The following is a 13,840-nucleotide window of genomic DNA, read 5'->3' as shown; positions in this document are numbered from 1 at the left end:
TTGCTTGTGTACCCCGTGAGAGAGATAATGTGGGGGAGGGGCCTTGGCTCAGTGGTAAAACATCTGCTTGGCATGCAGAAGGTCCCAGGTTCAATCCCTGGCATCTCAATTTAAAGGGACTAGCTAGATAGGTGGCATGAAAGACCCCTGCCTGAGACCCTGGAGAGCCGCTGCCAGTATGAGTAGACACTACTGGCTTTGATGGACTAAGGGTCTGAATCATGACAAGGGAAATTCATGTGTTCATGTGACTTACAAACTCTGCTCCATTGGATAATAGAGCTATGCATTTCCTTTCCCACTTCTACTAATGATGTCAATTAAGTTCCCCTTTGCTTTGCAAAAATGCGAGTGGGCAGCCATTCACTCACGTTTGATCTAAGCCTGTTATTCTGCCCACTGCAATGGCAGGTCACCTCTGAATGCCCCTTCCTTGATAACCCCAAGAGGCGTTACCATATGACAGCTGCGATTTCAGGACACTTTCCACACACCCGCCAAGATTTTATCCCCAAAGCAACTTACTACATTGTTTTATCGTCCTCCATTATATCCTCACATTTGCCACCCTGTGACGTTCAGCATCTGTGACTGGCCCAAGGTCACCCAGCAAGCTTCATGGCAGAGTGGGGATTTGAACCTGTGTCTCCCAGATCCTAGTCCAAACCACTGCACTGGCATATGCAGGGGTCACTGTGCTCTGAGCTGGGATCCAAAATGTACTGCCGAGCCATGGACTTTAGGAAGCGTTCGGGCAACCTTTTGACTGGCATGGCACCGCCCCAATCGTGAATTCCCACCTCAGTTTCTAACAGAAAGCCATTGCTGTGCTGGGTGGGAAGGGGATTGTTTGAAAAGATGTGGCCGATAGGAGAGGAGGGAGGAGGAGGAGGAGGAGAGTTGGTTTTTATATTCCTACTTTCTCTACCACTTAAGGAAGAATCAAATCGGCTTACAATTTCCTTCCTTTCCTCTCCCCACAACAGACACCCTGTGAGGTAGGTGGGGCTGAGAGAGCTCTAAGAGAGCTGTGACTAGCCCAAGGTCACCCAGCTGGCTTCATGTGGAGGAGTGGGGAAACCAACCTGGTTCACCAGATCAGCCTCCGCCGCTCATGTGGAGGAGTGGGGAATCAAACCTGGCTCTCCAGATTAGAGTCCAGAGAGGGCAAGGGGTGGGGTGTCAGGGGGAAATTAAGGGGATGGGATGTATGTAAGGATACTGTGAGCCTGGGAGGGGGGTGTTTCAAAGAAGATGAAGGAGAAGGGAAGGAGTAGGAATGGGAGTTTGGAGGCAAGGGCTGTGGAATGGGACGCGGCAGTTATAAGGGAAGCAGTTGAGGGGAGAAGGGAGGATGGCAGAGAAGGAAGCTAGATGTAGGGAGAGGAAGGAATGGGTGTGGTGGGGAGTAGGAATGGGAGAAGGTGGAAGGGAATTGAAAGCTCTGTGGGAAGGGGAAAACGTGAGGGGAAGGGGAAGAAGAATGGGGGCTGGGAGGGGTATCTGGAAAGGTATGGTGGAGGGGCGGGGAAAGGAATAATGTGGGGAGAAGAGAGGGCTGTGGTGGGGTGGCAAAACACAGCCGCAATTTTAGGGGTTCCCTTTGAAAACCCAGCCTCTTTCAACCGATTACCTCAAATCCAAACCCATAGCCTGGGCCAGGCGGCCCTGGGGGTCCGGGTAGTCCTGGTATCCCAGGTGCCCCATCAGCTCCGGCCTGCCCATTCTGGCCTGGTGCTCCGATATCGCCAGGGTCTCCCTGAGGGAAAAGAATGGATTATTTTCCAACATATGTCTGTTAATCTGTATTACAGAGTGGCTGACGGAGAACAACGATGTCAGGAGGGGGGAAAAACTTGTGCAAGTCCTCTTGGGGCATTTATGCAGGGCTGTTTCCCTCACGGTCACCTTGCTGACTGCTTCAGTGCTTCGTTTTAATTATGCATGCTTTCCCCGACCGTCAGAAGTAACCTCGCTCTCCCCACACGTTTCAGCATGTTTTGCCCATGTTTTCCGGATGCTCTTTTAGCAAGAATCCAGAAAATGCAGGCAAAACATGGAGAAACACGCAGGGAGAGCGAGGCAACCTCTGACAGTCAGTAAAGGCATGCATAATCAAAATGAAACACTGGAACAGTCAGCGGGATGACCGCAAGGGAAACAGCCCTGCATAAATGGCCTTGGTCTTGGTCCTGAAGCCAAATTTCTCCTCCTTTAGCAGCACTCTCTCCCATCTTTGGCCTTGTCCTTTCTTTGAAGGAACAGATATGCGTCAATGTTGAAGAATGGTTACTTCAGCGCATCTCCCCAAAGCCTGTCCCTCCTCAAGAAGTAACCACAGCCTACTTCATAGACTTGGAATTAAAGGTCAAGGCTGCTTCATAAGATGGATGATAAGGATTTCCCCATGGAAATGTTGGCCCAAGCCCTAAGGTTGCCAGCCTACAGGAGGGGCCTGGAGACCCTCTAGAGTCACAACTGATCACTAGATGACAAAGATCAGTTCTCTAGATGACAGAGATCAGCTCCCCTGAAGAAAATGGCTGCTTCAGAATGGCTGAGATCCCTCCCCAGGCTCCATGCCCCAAATCTCCAGGAATTTTCCAACCCAGAATTGACAAGCTTATCTAGCACGCCACATTTTTAGAAATTTGGCCCTTCTTCTACCTCCACTGACAATCTTACAAGAACACAGCCTGGGGGGGGGGTGTAGGTAGGGTTGCCAGGTCCCTTTTCACCACTGGCAGGAGGTTTTTGGGGTGGAGCCTGAGGAGGGTGGGGTTTGGAGAGGGGAGGGACTTCAATGCCATTGAGTCCAATGGCCATTTTCTCCAGGTGAACAGATCTCTATTGGCTGGAGATAAGTTGTAATAGCAGGAGATGTCCAGCTAGTACCTGGAGGCTGACAACTAGGGGTAGGGCTGCCAGCTCTAGATTGGGAAATACCTGGCGATTTGGAGGGTGGAGCCTGAGGAGGGTGGGGTTTGGGGAGGGGACGGACTTCAACAGCGTATAGTGCCATAGACTCCACCTTCCAAAGCGGTCATTTTCTCCAGGAGAACTGATCTCTGTCGCCTGGAGATCAGGTGTAATGGTGGGAGATCTCCAGCCACCATCTGGAGGTTGGCAACCCTACTGGGGAGGGTAAGAAACCTCAAGATTACAGCTTATGGGGGTTTCCTCACACCATTGCTAAACCTTAAGTTGTGGCATTCCAGTTCAGAACAAATTGTAACTCTAAGCAGGGACCACATTAAAAGGTAAAGGTCCCCTGTGCAAGCACCGGGTCATTCCTGACCCATGGGGTGACATCACATCCTGACGTTTACTAGGCAGACTTTGTTTGTGGGGTGGTTTGCCAGTGCCTTCCCCAGTCATCTTTCCTTTACCCCCAGCAAGCTGGGTACTCATTTTACCGACCTCAGAAGGATGGAAGGCTGAGTCAACCTTGAGCCGGCTACCTGAAACAAACTCACGTCGGGATCGAACTCAGGTCGTGAGCAGAGCTTGGACTGCAGTATTGCAGCTTACCACTCTGCGCCTAAGCAGGGACCACATTACCTGCATTCTATTTTGAGGCTGCTATGAACCAACCCAAGACAAGGTTTATACTGGCATCCATTAGTCTTATGTGGGATGAGCAAGACTAACCGGAGCCACATGAACAGAATTTATATCAAATTACCCATAATAAGCACGCAATATACTGATGCAATGGAGAGAAGGCCCAAGTCTGGGTTGTGTTACATCTCTGGCAGTGTATTGTTCAAAACCCTGGCTGTGTTATCTCCAACAGAGCCACTTTTCACCCCTGATCTCCAACAACTGTTTTCAAAAGAGGACAAACTCATGTTTGGTTACCTTTGGTCCAGGTGGCCCTGGAGGACCTTGGTCACCCTGTAAGAAAACACAACAACTGTAAACGAAGGAGACTGAAACAGCTCAGCACATGTAAGTAAAGAGGCAAGCCATGAGGTTATTTTAAATGAGAATTTAATATTGACTGCCCTTCATTTTATAGTGATTCCTGTAGTCATAGCACCTTGACCAGGATGGCCCAGGCTAGCCCAATTTCATCAGATCTTGGCAGCAAAGCAGGTTAGTATATGGATGGGTGACCGCCAAGGAATACCAGGGTCGCTCTGCAGAGGCAGGCAATGGCAAATCACCTCTGTTCGTCTCTTGCCTTGAAAATGCCATTGGGTGGCCATAAGTTGGCTGCGATTTGGTGGCACTTTCCACCACCCCTGTAGTCATGGGCAGTTGATCTTTCTTAACAGACTACCATAGGCCTTGGCATATTTTATGGGATGAGTGTCAATCAGCATTTTAGGTACTGCGGCAGGTTTTAGACTGGAGAACTGTGGCTCTCTAAAAGACCTTATTTGAGACGAACAGTCAGAGTATGCATGTAGGAGCAGGCTTGACTTTCAGTAGTTGGGCAGAGTGAGGAAGGGGCTGTGGCTCAGTGGTAGAGCATCTGCTTGGCATGCAGAAGGTCCCAGACTCAGTCCTCAGTATCTCCAGTTAAAAGGGTCAGGCAGTCGGTGATGTGAAAGACCTCTGCCTGAAACCCTGGAGAGCCACTGCCAGTCTGCGTAGACAATACTGACCTTCATGGACCAACGGTCTCACTCAGTAGAAGGCAGTTTCATTTGTTCATGTGTTTCCCTCGAGGACACTGTTGCGGTAAAGGGGAAACCTGACCTGCACTATGACAGGGATCCCACAGGGGTGGAACGTGCATCTTCATGCAGAGATTTATCCTCCTTGCCAGGAGGCAAGTCTAGCAGTAGCCATGACAGAAAGATCTGGTATACTTCCCAAATGGACCAAGGTGTGCTGGAACTCATCAGGTGCCTCCTTTAAGAGTAGGTTGACTGCATATCTCAACTGGGCATGATCCAGTTCCACCCAATGTAGTGATGAGACAGGACAATGAAACTGCATTGGCAGGAGGCATGGCACCACTCATGTAGAGGTGTAGTGGGTCACCTCCTTCGAATTATTTCCTTGTGGCATACAGGTCATCCCTACTTCTTCTGTACGAGAAGGTGGGGCTTTCTAGCTATCTGGCTTCTGTGACCAATTTTCCATCATTAGGGAAATTCTGTTATTTTATGGCTGGCTGTTTCACTAGGCATTACCCCTCCGATGACTTTGGGTCTTTGTTTGGATTATGCATGCCATTTCCGACCGTCAGAGGTCACCTCACTCTCCCCCTGCGTTTCCTGCATTTTGCCCACATTTTCAAATTCGGGATAAAACAGGTCCCTGAAAAAGCAGGCAAAACGTGGGGAAACACAAAGGGGAGAGTGAGGCGACCTCTGATGGTTGGAAATGGCATACATAATCTACGACCTGAAGTCGTCGGAGGGGTGACAGCAAGTGAAACAGCCATGCATAAAAGACCTTGGAAGGGCCATCCACAGGCCCTTAAAGCCAGGACCCAATCTCATAATTTTGCTGAATAAGGAACCACTAAAAAGCAAAAGGCTAGTGATATACACACGACCCATATCGATCATAGAAAACCTTCATCTCAGTTAGCCTAGGAAGCCCACCAGTGGAAAAGGAATTTGTATTCTGTTTAATACAGCTCGCAGCTAACTCCTATAATTTGGCTAATGGATGGGGGTAATAAGAGATTTATATGCTCTCATGTATTGTAAGCCAAGGTTTATAGTGCACTTGAGGGGGGAAATAAACGTAAACATTTGGATTTAGATCTTTAAATAATTTACTGAAAGTCCTCAAGAGGGGACTAAAAACAGAGCCACGGAGCACTATTTATACTTCAAGAAAATGCAGTTGTGCATGCCCAGAGAACACAATCTATAATTTAATCACCAGTTAAATGTACAGCCAATGGAAGATTCCAAAAGACAGAAAGGCAGGGTTTGGATGTACAGTTCAGAAACGTCAGCTGGTTCAAAACGCTGCACAAGACCGCTGATGGGGAGGGGTCTTCTTGCCAGCATCCAAATAACTCCCCTGCTTTCCCATTCATTTCCAGGGCCAATTTCTAGGACTGGTTCTTACCTAGGCCCTGCTGCCTGTAAACACCCCCCACCCCCTATCAGCTAGCTGCTTGGTGGCATGGGGTGGTGGTTGGAAGCATGGGATTCCTTGCCCCCTGGCAGGGCCCTGGCAGCTCTGGCTGGGGCCAGTGTATCTGCTAGGAGCCTGGGTGAACACCATGAGAAATTGCACCTGTCCAGTGGTCTGAAGGAAGCCTGGAAATCAAAAACAGAAGAGCAGCAGATTGTTGATGCATTGGTCCTGCTCTGGAAACAAGATCGGCTTATCTGGAATTCCAAAAGGCAGGAAGAAATGTGGATGAGGAGCTCTTGATGTTGAACTTACTTTCTCTCCCTTTGGCCCCGCAAAGCTGACCAATCCATCCTTGCCAGGTTGACCAGGGGGACCCTGAAAATGAACCATTAGCAAATGTAGACACATAAAAAAACCATTTTGCAATGACACACCCATCACGGCAACCTGGTTATAATTTGGAGAAGCTGCCTGCCTTTTAAGGAACCCTTAAGCAATCCAGACATATCTTGAGAAGTTCAGCCTTGGCTAGTAGGTGGCTGAAAGGTCTCGATAAAAGAACAGCTGCTTGATAAGGAGATGCAAGGCGCTCAGGACCAGACCACAGATTCCAGATTTCAGACATGGAGCACAGAAAGCAGGTACAGTATTGTAAGCCACTTATATAGTAGAAAAGCAGGATATAAATGTCAAAAATAAATAAATAAACTGCAAAGGGGAAAATTTCAAGCCAAGAAGAGACACATGGAGGGGCATATGTGCTGAAACCTTCCTCAGCCTACCAACTTTTCTCCCTAAAACTTCAACCCATTCCCCCTGCTGGTAGGGTTGCCAGCTCCAGGTTGAGAAATCCCTGGAGATTTGGGGGTGGAGCCTGGGGAGGGTAGAGGGAGGGGCCTCAGCAGGATATAATAACATTGTCCACTCTGCAAATCAGTCATTTTCTCCAGGGGAACTGATCTCTGTCATCTGGAGGTCATTCGTGATTCTGGGAGATCTTCAGGTCCTGCCTAGAGGTTGGCAACCCTACCTGCTGGTCTCATTCGGGAATAGAATGGAAATGTCTGGGGGGAGAGTGTAGAGGGGAGCAGCCACAGGAGAGATTGTCTCCTCACCCAGCACTTCTGCACTTCCAATGGACCCCTCTCGGCTGATTTAGGACCGGTTGGAACACCCTTCGTTCTAACAACCTTTTCTACAGAACCTCTCTCAACCACAGACAGTGCCGTCACTGTGAAGACACCAGCCATTTATGCAGTGCTGTTTTGTCACAGTGACCCTGCCGACTTCTTTGGGAGTTTTGCCTTGATTACGCATGCATTTTCCAACCGCCGGAGGTCACCTCGCTCTCCTTTCGCATATCCGTGCATTTTGCCCACGTTTTCTGGATTCGTGTTGAGCCAGCATCCAGAAAGCCAGGGCAAAATGCACGGAAATGCACGGGGAGAGCAAGGCGGACAGGAAATGCATGCATAATCAAGGCAAAGCCCTGAAGTAGTCGGCAGGGTGACCACGAGGAAACAGCCATGCATAAATAGCCACCGTGCCATGAAGAGATTGGGTCGGGTCCTGGAGGAGGTCTTCTGCTAACAGCAGTGCTTTTCTCCAGCACAAGGAGACATCCCCTCATGGCTTTAGGGGAAGGCTCTGCGTATAAGGGGAAGCGGCTGTTAGCAGGACACCTCCTCCAGATCTCAGTGTCATTTCATGGTGGTTTTCAATGCTATAATGTCACTGGAAGTTTGATGTTCCCCTGAGGGAACTGAAGCAAGAGAGCGTTTCCTTGTGGCAAAAAACATGGCAACATTTACTTCCTTTTTCTTTGAGTGTGTCAGCAGCCTAATTGGTAAAGTTGGCAGTCAAAAATTCCTCTCACGCCACCCTTCAAACATTCCAGCACAGATGCATTCCCTCACACAGAAATTATGTTTAGACAAGAAAAGTAAAATATACTCATGTCAGGCAACTCATTACTAACTAACTGGAAGGTTGAATTTTGAAGGGCTCTGCTCTCCCACCCCCTACTCCGCCCCACAAGCACTGCAGTCAGACATATCATCAGCAAGATTTAAGCTATTAGTAACTCTTGAGGCTTTTGACCCAGGCGCTCTCAGACGCATTTTGTAGGAAAGAACCACATAGTCACTAAGACTGAGATCGCAGAGACAGAAGGCTGAGTTTGCAAAGCTGTTTTTAGAATCACTCCTTGAGTCTGTACTTCCGTCAGACTCCCAGGCAAGCCAGGGCATGGCAGTATGACTCAATAGTTAATGAAGAAGAAATCTGGACTTAAATTATTGCCTATGATGGATTTTGAGGATTTTGCTAACCCACCGTTTTACTTTTCACAAGCACTCAAAGCGGCTTACAAGAATTACCTAAAACAAAACAAAAAGTTATAAAACTGCTCCAGAACAATCCCTGCGTGCTAGTTTGTGGAGAGAGGGTCTGCCTCAGATGAAATCACTGGGTACTAAATGGCTGGGGGTTCACCAGGCTCTTTTCCTCTCCTCTCCTGTGGACAGTGGTCATGCAGACGCTTGACTTAATGATCTTAGCCCTCCCCCCCCATCATTAATGTCAGGCTTGCTGGGGACTACATTGCCCAGAATGCACTGGGGGAAGAGGCAGAGGACTCAAGACAGAGGTGAACTGGGCCAAGCTCAGCTGTCCCAAATAGGGGGCTGCCAACTCTGGGTTGGGAAATTCATGGAGATTTTGGAGATGGAGTCTGGGGAGGGCGGGACATGGGGAGGAGAGGAAACTCAGTGGGAGTCCATCCACCAAAACAGCCCTTTTCTCCAGGGGAACTGATATTTGCAGTCTGGAAATCAGTCGCAATTCTGAGGATCTCCAAGCCCCACCTGGAGGCCGGCAGCCCTATTGCCTAGCTACAGCCTCCATTTGAAGGGGTCCCCAAGTGGCTGGGGCTATGGACTTTCACCCCAAAGTGTGGTCCTGAAGGCTCCCCTGTAAGACTCCCATCCTCCAGGTGGGACCTGGAAATCTTCCAGAATTACAACTGATCTCCAGGCAACAGGGATCAGTTCTCCTGGAGAAAATGGCTGCTTTGCAGGGTGGACTCTATGGAATTTTACCCCAGTGCACTCCCTCCCCTCACTAAAACCACATTCCCCAAGCTCCACCCCCCCCAAATGTCCAGGTATTTCCCAATCCAGATGTGGCAACCCTATGTCCCCTGCCTCTGGACATCTAATTACATGTAACATTGGCCCTTTTTTCATTGCCAAGTGCCCCCAGGAGGCATCCCCCCCCACAAAATCCCCCCTCATCCAGAGGGCTTGCCACTATTACAGACTACATCTGCAAGCTAAACCCAGGTCCAAAACATTGGTGTGGACACAAGCGATTGTGAGATGCACAAGGGCAGGGGAAGGGTTAAGCACATCCTTGCAGATTCACCCCCTGTTCCTTATTTTAAGGCATGGCTCCTCATTTATTTAAGGCAAAAATGCCCATTGGAAAAGATGCAGCGCCATTGGAAAAAGCAGCTTTAATCCACGCCAAGGCTGGTGTCCTCAGCTAAAAGTCCCGGTAAGTGTCTGAGGCCCATAATCTGTTGCGATCTGACCAGGTGTTCCTTCTCGTGGCGCTCCTCTGGCACCAGTCTTTCCCCCGATCCTCCCTCCTGCCTCTTCTTCCATGGAAAGGACTCCCCCCACCAAGAATGGAGGGTGCAGGGCCGCTGTTTACATTCCGTGTCTGCTGCTATTCTGCAGTGCCAGCAAAGACTTAATTTCTTAAATATGTTAATGAACAACATTGGAGAGATGTGCCGCCTATAGTGCCAACTTCCACAGCACCACCTTAATAGATGAAATAATGTGGATGTTAAAAAATGCTTATTATCATCCTGCAACCACTAATTTCTTTCTTTGGTAACTGTAAAATGGGGGGAAAGTCAAAATAACACGCCAGGAGAGGAACCCCACCACTATTAACTGGGAGGGATGGGGGGGGGGGAGAGAAACCCAGTCAGGAAGACATCCGCTGCTATCAGTGGCCCTAAGCATACTTCATGGGAAGTACATACTAATGAAATAAATTGGAAATAAACCCAAGTGAATTGTTTAGCACGGGGGGGGGGAGTGCAGAAGAAGCTTTTTGAAAAACCGTCCTTAACAAGGCAATAAATCTCCCCACCACAATTGCCCAACTGCAACCCAGCAGTCACAGATTTTTGCCTGTTGTAAATCTGTATTTTACATACAATTTGCCTGTGGAACAAACAGAAAGGGCTGAAGGCAGGCACCGCTGTGAGTTGCCTGTAGAAAAGCTGCCAAGGCAGTGAAGTCATTTTGAATATAAAAATAAGAAAAACCATGTTTGCCGGAGTGGGCGGGGATGGTAAAACAGCCCTGAAGCAAGCCTTGCCAGGAGGTTGCTGCAGTGCTGACCCTATTGCAGGGTCTCATTTCATTTCATTAACCTTTATTGGCATACCAAAAGACAGAGATAGAAAAAAACAACAATATACCTCCAAAGGGCAATACATATAAGTTACAAGTCGGGTTAATAAAACTTTTCTTGTTCTTTAAGAACTCCTGTAAGAAATTCAGCCACGGTAGCCGTAATTATAGGATCATGGTCACTCAAAAGAAATTTGCATTTCACTTCATTACTCCTGTATGTCTTGTACTGGAGCAAAGTAGATAGCAGTTTATCCCGCAGAGTCACATAGAAGGGGCAATCTAAAAGGATGTGGTCAATTGTATCTAACAAGTTTAAACCACATGTGCATAGGCGTGGGGTCTGTGTGGCTTGGCCCCACCAATGACAACTGGGTAGGCTTGCCAATGCTTAAGTCTGCCCCATCACTTTGGCCCCAGTCCAAGGCTGCTTTCAAACATTAGATAAGGGGTATCGAGCTCATTTGTCACGAGGGCTGGATATGACAAAAAATGTAATTTGGTCAGGCCAGGCCATGTGTACCAGCCTAGATTGGCCATGTGTACTAGTCTGCAGCAGACTTGCCAGCCCAGATCGGGACAGGAGGGTGTCTGCCTTGGCTGGTGAACCGGATAACAGCACTCGAAGGGCCGGATCCAGCCCGCGGGCCTTATCTTTGACACCCTTGCATTAGATAATGCACTCTCGCACTACAGCAACAGTTCCCAACCTTTTCTGTATGGCGACCCAAAAGTCCAAATTTGCTTGATATGGTGACCTATCCAGGGCTGTCCCAAGGTTTTTTGTCACCCTAGGCAAACAATGACCTTGGCACCCATCAGTATTCTAGTTTCTACAGTGGATAACCAGATGTATTTGAGAAACCAACAAACCTCGCACAAATGATGCAGCTGCCCCTACAAGTGACATTTCGACATACACAGCCTTTGCATATGGCGGTTACATTCCAACCTTCGACCACACTCTTCTTCTACACCCCCTAATTCCCCTTAAGATTCTAAGAAACTCGCTCTAGAAACCACCAGGACACAGTTTACTTGATCAACATGTATATGCAGTGATGAATGACATCAACTGATGCATGACAGGAAGGTACTGTTTCTAGGGTCAGATCTTGGTTTCCAAAATACAAGAGGGCAATGGAAAGGGCTAGGCCTGCCATTACAGAGGGCTGGCCCATAACTAGGGTTGCCAGGTCCCCCTTCTCCTCTGGTGGGAAGGTTTTGGGGCGGGTCTAAGGGGACGATGCTATGTGCACGGCTGTGAGCGATGCGATTACGTCACTTCTGGGTATGAGTGCTAAAGCATTTGGGGGGTTTGAGTGCTAAAGCATCCTATCGCGATGCGGCACTTCCGCGGATAACCTGGAAGTGATGTAATCATGTCGCCCGCAGCCACGCACGTGTGCGATCCCTGCTCCGAGCCGGCCGATGGATTGGTGGCCAGCCTGCTAATCCAAGCAACCTAGCAACCCTATCCGTAACCCACTTTCAGAGGCTTCGCAACCCACTTTCAGTCCTGACCCACAGGGTGGGAAACACTGCACTACACTACAGCAAACATTTGCTGGAAAATGCAGTTGCGAAAGATTGCTACAGCGCATTAAGAGTGCATGATCCAACAATGTGAGAAAGCAGCCCAAGTCCAGCGGCTCTGTGCCTTCACCAGCACCACAGGGGCCTCTTGGCTCCACTTTCTCACTGAGGAACCTGGCAAAGTGGCCTGAAATTTAATCAAATTAACTTTTAAAAATTACCACAATGGAGGGTTCTTGACGGAAGAACTGAAGAAGGAACCTTGTATTAGAAACAAGGAGTTCTCGGGAACAGACATCGTTTTCTGAGACATTTCTGGACGTCTGTGTGTCTCTCATATTTCAACTCCCGAATTAGGGACAACTAGGACTTATATGAGTTCAGTATTCACTCCAAAATTTTGGAGGTGTTAGCTATTGCTTATTTGTGATAAGCACAGAGTTGGAGGAAAGTATAGGGAAGTCAACAGCCCTAGTGATGGCAGACAAGGGTTGCCAGGTCTCTCCTGCTGTCTCCTGGCAACCAGTGTGTGTGTGGGGGACTTACCGGCAACAAGGGGAGACCTAGGCTGGTGTCACAGCAACATTACTTCTGGTGTACGCCAGAAGTGAAGTCATCGCGTTGCCAGGGGACACACTGGTATTTAGGCAAAAACTCTATGGTAGACACCTTTTTGACAGTAGAGCTTTATCCCAAATACCAGAGCGTCCCACGTCGCTAGCAATGTGATAATGTGTGACATCGCTGGCCACATCACTGTGACATTGCTGGCCTAGGCCAAGGCCTCCCCAACACCAGCCAGCTGATAGGCTGAGGGGGGCGGCGGCTGGGGGCAGGGGATGCCTTCTTCCCAGCAGTGACCTGGCAGCCCTTTGGCAGACGCAGGAGCTTGCACCACCAGATTCCTCTTCTTGGCAAGAAGAAACACGGCTCACATAGCTACCCCCCCCCCGCCGAGACTGGCAAGCAGAGGAAGGGAGGATGAAGAGCTGTTGTGCTGCCAGTCAATGCCGGATTACTGTCTGCACTGCTAACATAGGTGGCGAAAGCTCTCATAGCACAGATTCAAACATGCATGTACTTGCGTATGAACAGGTACTCACTCGAGGGCCTGGTTGCCCGGGGTCTCCGTCTTTCCCATTTCTTCCAGGCAGCCCAGGGACTCCTGCGTTGGAATCTGGGTCTGGCAATCCTGGCTCACCAGGTGTGCCTGGAGGGCCTGGGGGCCCAGGAGCACCCTAGATAAATCAGAGAGGCTGTTTGTAGAATTGTGCTACTCGATGGAGATGGAGTCTGGGGAGGGCAGAGTTGGGGGTGGGGAGGGGCCTCACCAGGGTACCGTGCCTTAGAATCCAACCTTCAAAGCAACCATTTTCTTCAGGGGCTCTGTAGTTTGGAGATCAGTTGTAATTCCAAGGGATGCCACCTGGACGATGGCAACCCTACTACTACTATCACCACCACCACTACCACTAGTGGTAAATATTGATCTGCTTTAGAAGGCCATTTTAAGTATTATTATAATAATGTGGGCAAAGCATTTTGGGAACTATGGATATAATAATCACATATAATAAAAACAATTTAAAATAGCAACCATTTTCTCCACGGGAATGGACCTCTGATCTCAGAGATCAGTTGTGATTCCAGAAGATCTACAGGCCCCACCTGGAGGATGGAAATCCTATACTACCACTACTGCTGCTGCTCCTTCTAAATACTGATCTGCTTTATAAGGCTTTTTTCATATTTATGATGATAATGTAGGTATGGTATTTGAGGCACTATGCATATAATAACTGCCTATAATAATCACAATT

General features: G+C 48.8%; 1 protein-coding gene across 1 annotated transcript in view; it reads right to left on the bottom strand.

Moving 5' to 3' along the window:
• COL15A1 (collagen type XV alpha 1 chain) overlaps window positions 1-13,840 on the bottom strand; it is a 137,742-nt gene that overhangs the window by 82,339 nt on the left and 41,563 nt on the right. The window contains exons 12-15 of the mRNA XM_056857583.1: window positions 13,124-13,258; window positions 6,367-6,429; window positions 3,862-3,897; window positions 1,634-1,759 (exon numbers count right to left, since the gene is read on the bottom strand). Coding sequence (XP_056713561.1) covers window positions 1,634-1,759; window positions 3,862-3,897; window positions 6,367-6,429; window positions 13,124-13,258 — 360 coding nt within the window. The remainder of the gene's footprint in view (window positions 1-1,633; window positions 1,760-3,861; window positions 3,898-6,366; window positions 6,430-13,123; window positions 13,259-13,840) is intronic.

Source organism: Euleptes europaea, chromosome 11 (genome assembly GCF_029931775.1).
Source record: "Euleptes europaea isolate rEulEur1 chromosome 11, rEulEur1.hap1, whole genome shotgun sequence".
In the NCBI taxonomy this organism is placed as follows: domain Eukaryota; kingdom Metazoa; phylum Chordata; class Lepidosauria; order Squamata; family Sphaerodactylidae; genus Euleptes; species Euleptes europaea.
This window is presented reverse-complemented; position numbering and strand designations above follow the sequence as displayed.